A 10064-nucleotide genomic window follows, 5' to 3' on the forward strand; every position below is an offset into this window, starting at 1 on the left:
TTAACCACCGTCAGTTGATATCTTGAAGTGACAAAATATCTCTTTCAATAGTGTGAGAGCGGCCTTCAAATGAGGTTCATGTAAACATTCGAATTGGTTCAAGATAATAGATGAAAGTCAAACCAGATAGCTGAAATATCAATCACAGAATACACATAAATTAATTGTTTCCTCCTTTAGTTTTCATTTTTAATACTTTACTCCATTTATAATTCTATTCGTTCGAATTTGCTTACTACCAAGAGCGAAGGCGTTGAAGCAGGTAGACTACTTGGCACTCGAAACTGAGCAAACAAAACTTCAAATGACTAGGTACGATTAATCAACTGACGGTGAATTCCGGGAGCTTCACTTGAAAATGGCAGCAAAAGTCAAATGAATTAGTAGGGATATGCTGACGGTCAGCTGCCATAAATTTCATTTTCATCTTATATTATTCGATTGAAAATGAAATTTTACCGCACTGGCCCTCAGCTTCGACCCATCGAACGTTACTGGGCAATCGTGAAGAGGGTCTTCAAGAAGACTGGTAAGGCAGCTGAGAACATGCAGAAGTTCCAAAAATTTGGGCTCAAGTGTCCAAAAAATGCGATGCTAACACTTGTCTGGAACTTAATGAAGAGTGTTCGATCAAAAGTTCGGAAATTCGTGAAAGAATAACTTAAATTTCATCCGGTTTTTATTATCCTCAAGTTTACCCTCGTACAATAATGGATCAATTTTTAGTTTGAATAAAATATCGTTTCTTATCATAATTTGAAAGAAAAGTTTGTGGATAGCTTATTTTCGATACACCCTCAAGAGATGTTGTTTTTTTTTTAATCTGTGTGTGCGCATTTCTGTAATGACGTACAGAATCAGTGCCCTGCGTTTTGAACCCGCGAATCCCGGCTAAAACATTATACATATTACTGTTTACATTAACGATTCTTATTGCTTCTAATTTAAAAAAATCCGGTGCCGTTATTTCAATTGATTTACTCATCCATATCTTATGAAAGTTTTAAACTAGACGCGAAAGTGAATTCTTGTTATGCCGGATTATAAGTGTTTTTGGGCTGTTTTGCACAATTTGCATTATGTGACAAATACGCATAAAATCTGCGTGATGAAACTAAACGAGAAATACCTTATGATCAAAAAAGAACCGGAATTTTCATTTTAAAATTCCCGCGCTTGTCCAATCGGTAAACTTTTATTCTCTCAACGTTGGCAACACTTTTATACACATTCTGTCAAATTTTGCATATCGTACGATTAGTTTTTGTTTGGCGTCTATACAAAGAAGTTGAAAAATTTTCGTGGACGATTTTTATAATGGATGAAAATTTAGAACAACGTGCGTGCATAAAATTTTGTGTTGCAAACGGATTTAAGTGTTCCGAAACGTTGAAAATGTTAGTGTCTAGGAAAAACACAGGCATACGAGTGGTATAAACGCTTCAAAGGTGGTCGTACAAGCTTGGATCATGATGAGATCCCAAAGCAACATCTGTTACTGAAGAAAACATTGAATCGGCGAAGCAAATCGTGTTGCAAAATCGTTCTGTACCGATTAGAGAGATTGCTGTGTTGTTGGGAATCTCTTATGGATCAGCCGAACACATTTTAACTGATGTTTTGGGTTTGAAACGCGTCGCTTCTCGGCTGGTGCCAAAAAAGCTGAATTTCATTCGAAAACAGCGTCGTGTTGATGCGGCCAAAGAGATGATTTCCAACGCAGATAGTGACCCGACATTCATCGAATGCATCATAACTGGTGATGAGGTGTGGATCTATGAATATGACGTCGAAGCCGCACAACAATCGACCGAATGGCGCTTTGAAGACGAGCTGTTCTAAATTTTCATCCATTATAAAAATCGCCACACAAAAATTTTTCAACCTTCTTTGTATAGACGCCAAACAAAAACTAATCGTACGATATGCGTCAAAATTTGACAGAATGTGTATAAAAGTGTTGCCAACGTTGAGAGAATAAAAGTTTACCGATTGGACAAGCGCGGGAATTTTAAAATTAAAATTCCGGTTCTTTTTTTATCATAAGGTTGTCCAGTGGCAATCGTAGGTGGGCTTCCTCATAGAAAAAAAAATCGTTAATTGTTAAATTAAGAAACCTAGAAATTCTGTTCTTTCCACAGTAGAAGCTGTTGCAAAAGAGCACTGAATAATCATCGGAACGCTAAAATTTTTCAGTAAATATATAAATGAGACGTAAATATGAAAATTATATTTGATTCAATCCTGTTCATGTTCTGACTATTTTTTTGTAACCGGATTTTTTCGACATCCTCTTTCCCATTTCCGGTGTGAGATCAAATGAATGGATTTACGATTTGATGCTCGTATGTAGCTACAGAGAAGGAATTATTTTCTATTCCTTCTTACAGGAACCATAAATCATGAGCTGAATCAAAATTATCTGAGAAATTGTATGTTTTGTGGTCATTCGCCTCTCAGGCCAGAAACACTTGCTGGCTCTATGGCTTACCCATCACGCAATACCCGTCCTTTCTTCGAGAAATTCAATTTCAGAATAATCACCGGCATTGCGTGGCAATTTCGTCGGAAAATCATCAGTGACATTTACAAATTGACGACGCAGTAGGTGAGTAATTCCATAAATGGGTAGCAAGTCATCAGTGTTTACATACTCGGATTTGGATGAAACTTTGTGCCGGTCTTCAGTATGGCAAACTGAAACTTATTTTGCAATAAGATAAATGTGTTTTTCAAACGCACTGTTTTCAAATCTTTGTAACTCAGATACTGTCGATTGTATACAATAGTGTTAAAGAAAACATTATAAAAAATCGATTGGGTATCTAGAAAAATTAATTTGAAAAAAAATTACGGGTGGGTAATGTCAGACACATAACTAGATGACATGAACACGAATAAAAATGACATACTTTTTCACACTTCGGAAAAAATTTCGTTAGTTTGAACATATTCTATATATTTTTAACTTTTTTTCATAAACACGTTTATTTCATAGGCAATACACAAAAGTTTCTCTTCAACGTGACATCCACAATACATAGTACTTTAAACCTAATACATTTAGAATATCATTTTAGTATGTTGGTATTCATTAGTTAATCTAAACACTGTTTTATCAAGCGAGTTGCTATTATAAAATACATTAAATAAAATACATTTATTTTGTACATGATCTTATAACTATTTCAGGTTTGCTTGTATCAGCTCACCACTTTTATTCCACATTGACATTGGATAGTCTACCTTGGGTACGGAAGGAATTTATTAGTTGAGATCTGACATCACGATACTCCACGCACGACACCTAAACGATATGATCAATATCGCGATAACCTTCGCCACAAGCACAATGATTAGTCTCGGGAAGTCCAATTTGAAGGAGATGTGCATCTAACATGTAGTGATTGGACAACCATTGAACCATTCCTTTATCGATATTTTAGGAATAATTGAGTGCATCCACCGACCCAGATCATCTTTATCCCAAGAAGCTTACCAGCTGGCAAGTGATCTTTGGCGAGACGCGCTATAGAATTCGTTGAAAGCAATCGGTCTCTCATAAATTTCACCCTCAATAGCACCACGTTTGGCTAAAATATCGGCTCTTTCATTGCCTGGAGTGCAGTAATGAGCCGGGACCCAAACTATTGTGATTTGATAATTATTATTCAATATCACGTTCAGGCACTGTTTTATTTCGCCCAAGAAAAACGGTTCATTTTTGCCAGCAGCGTTTGAGCGAATGGCTTCAATTGTACTCAGACTCTCTGTGAAGAAAAAATAATGTTTTGGAACGGTGCATTCTTTGACAACCCTAAGCATCTTGACAAAGCTTAAAACTACGATATTTGATCGCCTCCACAGCAGCAATTTGAATTTTAACCATTTGATGGAACAGTATCGAGATGAAAACCGTCATTATTGACGCCATTATGAATTTCTTCATGAAATTTTATTACCAGTAATGAAATTCACACCGAAAACAAAATACAGCCGATTCTATTGATGACTGTCATTTTTTCATCACATTCATCGCCCAATACGAGTAAGACCACTACATTCATGAAGCGCTCGCCCATGACTGTCACATGCGACTTTCATCTGTATGGTTCGCGCGGCATTCATGTGTGACTGCCCGGATAGTAGCAGACGTGAAAGTTTCCAGCACAAGATATTCAAAAAAAAATGTCAGCAGTTTCCAGCACTGAATAGAATAATGAATGATGTAAAGTATCAAAAATGAAAACTGAGGGAGTAAACTATTAATTTATGTGTATTCTGTAATTGATATTTCAGCTACCTGTTTTATCTTTCATCTATTATCTTGAACCAATTCGAATGTTTCCATAAACCTCATTAAACCTCAGCTATCTTTACTATCTTTACGTTTCGTTTGAAACCCGCTCTCACACTATTGAAAGAGATATTTTGTTACTTCAAGAGATCAACTGACGGTGATTAAACTGAGCTTTGATTTGAAGAAAATCGATTGAAGAACTGAATGCTGCCGGTTCGGTACGGTCAGCGAACGTTGTGTGTGTGTCAGAGTGTGAAGTTTACTGCAGTAGAGAGAACGTCAGTGTGTTTCTCATTCGGTTTCAAATGAATTGAAAGAAGTTTTACTGCACGGATTCTGTCTATATAATCGAAGCAAACAATGTATTACTCTAGGGAGCCTGTAGGGTCTAACATTTTTAAAAAATCACATTGTTTCTTTTGTATTTTGTTATTATGAAACATTTCAAGAATGTTTGGTCAAGTTTTTAAGTCGATCGAAATAGAAATCTTGGGCCTGTGTGCCGAGCTCTTACTTCTTCGCAGTATGAGTTAAGCACAGTTTTGTTCCGATAGGCGTGAACATTTCATAGAATATTCTTGTAATGTTTTACTACAAGAAAATACAAAGGAAATAATAAATGATTTTTCAAAAGCGACTAGATATATTCACGATTAAGTTCTACCCATTCTTGTACGGGGTAAATTTAGAAATGGCGCTTCGTAGTAAAGTAAGTGGCATCGGCGACCAAAAGATTCATGTCGATTGGATCAGTAGTTTGATTTATATCGTGTGAAGCAATTTCAAAGAACAATAAAATTGCGTCTGCTTAGCGGTTTAAGTTGAACTGCTAGGCACGAGATGGCAGTTCAATTTGAACTGCGTTAAGCACTGACGAGCCGAAGGCGAAACGCAAAGAAAGTTGAAACTAAATATGTGCTTTTTTGCACAAAACAAAAAACCCCTAAATGTTCAAACTCTGCGGCGACCAGTAGCCAGTCGTCATTCGTTTACGCCCGAGACGTCAGATAGGATATGGCACCTAGTGTTATATCCTTAAAGGGTCACATAAGTAGTGTGGACTTTGCGTCTGCTTAGCGGTTTAAGTTGAACTGCTAGGCACGAGATGGCAGTTCAATTTGAACTGCTTTAAGCACTGACGAGCCGAAGGCGAAACGCAAAGAAAGTTGAGAATAAAATTCAAAGAACAAACTTTAAAATTTTGTTCTCAGATATCGATTAAAACAACAAATAAAAAATCGACTCCACCCTCACTCTTTTCTAAAGTGGGAATAGTAATAGCTCGCTTATACCATCTGGCTCGATAAAAAAAGCCCTAACTTTTAATTACTCTAGGAAGTATGAAAATGATGTAATTTTAATGAATTACAAAGCATCGAACGGTACTTGTTTTGTGCAATTTGTGAAAAAAATGTCGTTATATATAGAAAATGGTATGGCTCCTGCCAGACAATCTTTAGGAAGAAACCCACATTATCGAAATGACGGAATTCGCAATGAATTCTTACTCGACTGCATGATTTTTCAGTGCTCGATCGGTTCAGTGCTAGATTGACAGTGGCATTATAAATGTCATTGAATATTCGTTCATTTTTTTACGCCAGTTGTTCCAGCCCTCAATTAGTCTGTTTTTTCGCGTGTTTCACATGCTGGGTAGCTAAACTGGAAAAACGATTTCCTCGAATAGGAGCTAGCTACGAGTTCAAGTCGCGTTTATGCGGTAGCATTTTTTGCGGTTTTCATCAAATAGTTGTATTCGCATATCATTTTTTGAATCTCTTCTTCGTTAGATACTGATCAAATGTAAAACTAGCTCAATCTGGCTCTACGCCTCCACAAGTCAAATCGTTTAAAACAAATAATTATCAAATGATTTATTTTCATAATCTCAATATTTTTTTTCCTTTTAGGGCATTTTTAAATTCGACGGAAACTAAAAAAATAGAACGAATTATTTATCAAACATTTTTTGAGAATCGTATGATTCTTCTTGGTTGAATTTTTTTTTCTTTTTTTTAATCATCAATATTTCGTTAAATTGTTTTGACGCCCTCTGAACAAGAATGATTAATGAAAAAATTGTTGTTTGCATGAACTTACATTCACATTCACAATCACTCTGTGTTGTCACTGCCATTCTGACGTTTTGCTTTTTGAGTTGAAATTCTGTTTGAATTCTTACTGTGAAAAATACAGTACTCTGCAGTGTAAAAATACAGTACAGATTAAAATACAGTACATATAAGAGTGAAAAACAGTACGCAGTATTTGGGTCGAAAATACAGTACAATACTGTGAAATACAGTACAGATACGAGCGTTAGGAATGGATGATGCTGACTAAGGTAGGCCGTTTTGTTAATTTCCAGCGAACCTTAACAGTTTATGTTGGAATTCTAAGAAGACCTGGTTAGTAAATAAGTTCTGCACACTTAAAAAAATCCCTGTGATTTTACAACTTATTAGATGCACATAAATGGAGCGTCGCAGTTCACGCAAATTCACGTGGAAGAACATTTAATATTGTGTCTAAAACTCCATGACATGAAATTCGTTGAAATAAAAAAAGAAGACTGAAGAGCAACCGCTGCGACTTGAACCGAGAATCTTTGGATCGCAAGTACGTCTGTTAATCGACTGAGCCACAGAAGCACACATCTGCATGGCTGGTAAAAACAACATTTAAATTCATACAGTCGCACCTGCTAGCAGAACGCAAGTTACAGTCGAAACCAGTAAAATTAGAGCTCATCTAACATTAAGTCATTACAAATAAGATTTTCCGTCATTTGACAGATTAGGTCTTTATGAATTACATCGTATGAAGAATTAAGTCACCTGTATTATTCAAATTTTTTTGGTGTGTGTATATCCGAAAAAACATGAAGATTTAAATTTGTATATTTAGTTATGTGATGTTTTCATTTAACAAAAAACTGAAAATCAGCACGAAAACGTGCAAAATCTGGAAAGAAGAAGAAAAAGACGAACTGACAATTCAGTCCGCATCTTCTCACTAAATTCCGACAGATTTCCGAATCAACCGGTTGTAGGCGAAATTCATTCGGAATCGGTTGTTGCACTGGAGTTGTAATTGATTCAGAATTCCACATGATTTCCACATGGAATTCCGAATGAAAATTTCTCGCCGATTCGGAATCCATTCGGATCTGATAATGTGGGAACCAGGAGCAACGGTATAGCGGTATAGCTCAAAAAGTTTCATAAGATTGTATCCATGGATACTGAACCTAATGTGCAATCGAAGTAAGCGACATTCAAATTAACTCATCGTCTTTTCAATTCGGATATTCGAACAAAACGGAAGTGTCAGTCGCTGGTTCTTAGGGCATATTTAGCAGTGTTCTAGTTCTAGATGCATAATTTATGTCAGTTTTAAAATTTTAATCTGGATTTTATTACAAGAAAAACTGGTAGCCCCATTAAGTGTATTACTCGTGTTTCAAGTATATAAAAAATAGAACGGCGCCGTATGCCAGAATATAGAACTTCTAGCTGCTGAATTTGGCCTTACAATCGAAGATTAATCTAAAAATTCACGTGAGACACAAACAAAATTAACGCTCCAATGTTTGTCCTACTCCCTATATTGCAGATTTAGCCCGACTGATTAACTGAACAAAGCAGCCGAGAGCATCACGCATTCCTTGTGTCTCAACTGGAATTTTTGTATGTTCCTGCCTGCCACATTTTGGAGTAAAATTTCTAGAGATCATAAGGCGAAAATGTTGTTATTCATCATAAAATCTTCATCGTATCGCGATCGATAATATATGAAATGCCATTACTTCGTAATTTGTTTCCTTGAGCCTTGTGATAAAAATTTTATTAGAACAAAATGTCGAAAATAAAACGGAGAAGATATGCGAAGAATCATGAGTAAACCATGCTGCCTGTTTTTGTGGGTTTTCGCCTTTGAAATGTGGGTTATTTTTATGCACCTGCTTCGTTCGTGTTTGCCAGATTGTTGTTCTATTTATTTCTGAGGTTGATTCAAAATTGATAAGTTTAATGGTAAATACACAAACTATTGTTTTTTTTTTTCGAGATTAAACTCAGCAGTCAGCAACGTTTATTTTCAAAGCAACAATGATTTAAGTAAAGGTACACCAGTTCCAATAGTTTGCATGGACAAAATAATAATGAAATATATCCCTAACTTGATTTGTAACTCATCAACGATATCAAATCACAATTTAATGATTGTTATCCTAAATAAACGCATCACACTAGCCTCACCTTTCAACTGGCGTCCCAACTGATCGCACGGGCTTTTTTCCAGAACACACATTATCTGCCGGCTGACGATGACTTGGTTGTTCAGCAGTCGGTTGAGATTCTGACTGTCGTTGGCCTCCGTCGGTTGAGGCCACCCCAACAGCATAAGCACGATGATAATCCCCACCGTCGGCAGCATAACCAGCTTTATCAAACTCATCGTTTTCAATCTCCAACGCCACTGATTTGTACCAATTATTGAATTAAGCCTTCTCGTTAGCCGGCCGAGGATTCAAGAAGCTACGCGCTTATTAAGCCGAGAATACACAATCCACTCAAGGGCCGCCGGTGATACTCCTCAGGCGAGCATTGAATTAGACCCAATTATGCTGTTGGTCGCGAATGATATCGTACTTTCAACTCCACTAGCACAGTTAGATCACGTTTTTTTTTCGTCAGATGGCACACTGTTGATTAGATTAGCAAAATAAAACAACGCCGGATGTTGGCTTCACTGAACCGCACTAACAGCAGCTGATATCGGAGTCGTGACTATTCACGTGATATGAAACACGAATGATATGATTGTTATTATCGTACGGAGAAATTCCCTCCTGGATTCTTGAGCTCTGTTTTTTTCGGAAGACTGTCCAAGTCTCACGACGGTCAATGGTAGACTGATGTTTGATTCAACGGTGCGTTATGTTTTATGCTTTCTCTTGAGATTCGGTAGTAAGTACTTTAGAATGAGAGCACAGACCAGAGAGCCAAGGACCACGTTTATTTAAACAGGAGAGAAATATCTCTCCTTTCAGGACCACATGGTCGACTGGAATCACGTGCAGTAACATTTAGCACTCCAAAACAAATGTCTGCAACAGCTCGAATATCGCCGCCTGACTGTCTATGTCATATACTGTAATTCAGTGTGATAGCCAGTCCAAATCAGTCACTTGTTGTTCCTCACCCATAGCCACCCACTTCGCCTGCTGGGCGAAGGTACTGCAGGAGAGATTTGCCCCCTACTTGGGAAATCTTCTGCCATGTATGCTTAAATGGATATAAGGATTTCATGAGCGTGCAGTTATTTCCATCAACTGTAATCTTTCGGATGATTGTAGTGCTCTTACGGTTAGTTTTTTTTCTTTATGTATAAGCATACAGTGAAATGCTTGATATGTAACTAATCCCTGCTAATGGATTTTAGCTCTGATCCAACTGCACAGTGATAATAAAATTAAAAGAAAAGCTCTTGGGATTTTTAACCCATTGTTTCTTGTTGCTGGTATGGCCTTTGCTTCTGGGATTTATACATTCATGCAAACAACTTTGAACGTAGCTTTGATTTTGTCAGTATGTAGAATGAATTCCTAACTGGCTACCGACGCTTTTATAAAACATAAATCACCACTTCCCATAACGGAAGAAGACAGTTTCCATCCCCTCTTAACACTTATCTAAATTTGAGATTATCTCCAAAGTGGTATGAAGTGCTACCGATTCTAAGAGTCTTTTTGGACCGGGGC

At 37.0% G+C, this 10064-nt stretch overlaps 1 protein-coding gene across 1 annotated transcript in view; it reads right to left on the reverse strand.

The window, feature by feature from the left end:
- LOC131431341 (putative odorant-binding protein A10) overlaps positions 1 to 9232 on the reverse strand; it is a 105551-nt gene extending 96319 nt beyond the window's left edge. The window contains exon 1 of the mRNA XM_058596993.1: positions 8560 to 9232. Coding sequence (XP_058452976.1) covers positions 8560 to 8758 — 199 coding nt within the window. The 5' untranslated portion in view covers positions 8759 to 9232. The remainder of the gene's footprint in view (positions 1 to 8559) is intronic.
- Positions 9233 to 10064: the final 832 nt, after the last annotated feature.

This window comes from Malaya genurostris, chromosome 2, assembly GCF_030247185.1.
Source record: "Malaya genurostris strain Urasoe2022 chromosome 2, Malgen_1.1, whole genome shotgun sequence".
NCBI lineage: Eukaryota > Metazoa > Arthropoda > Insecta > Diptera > Culicidae > Malaya > Malaya genurostris.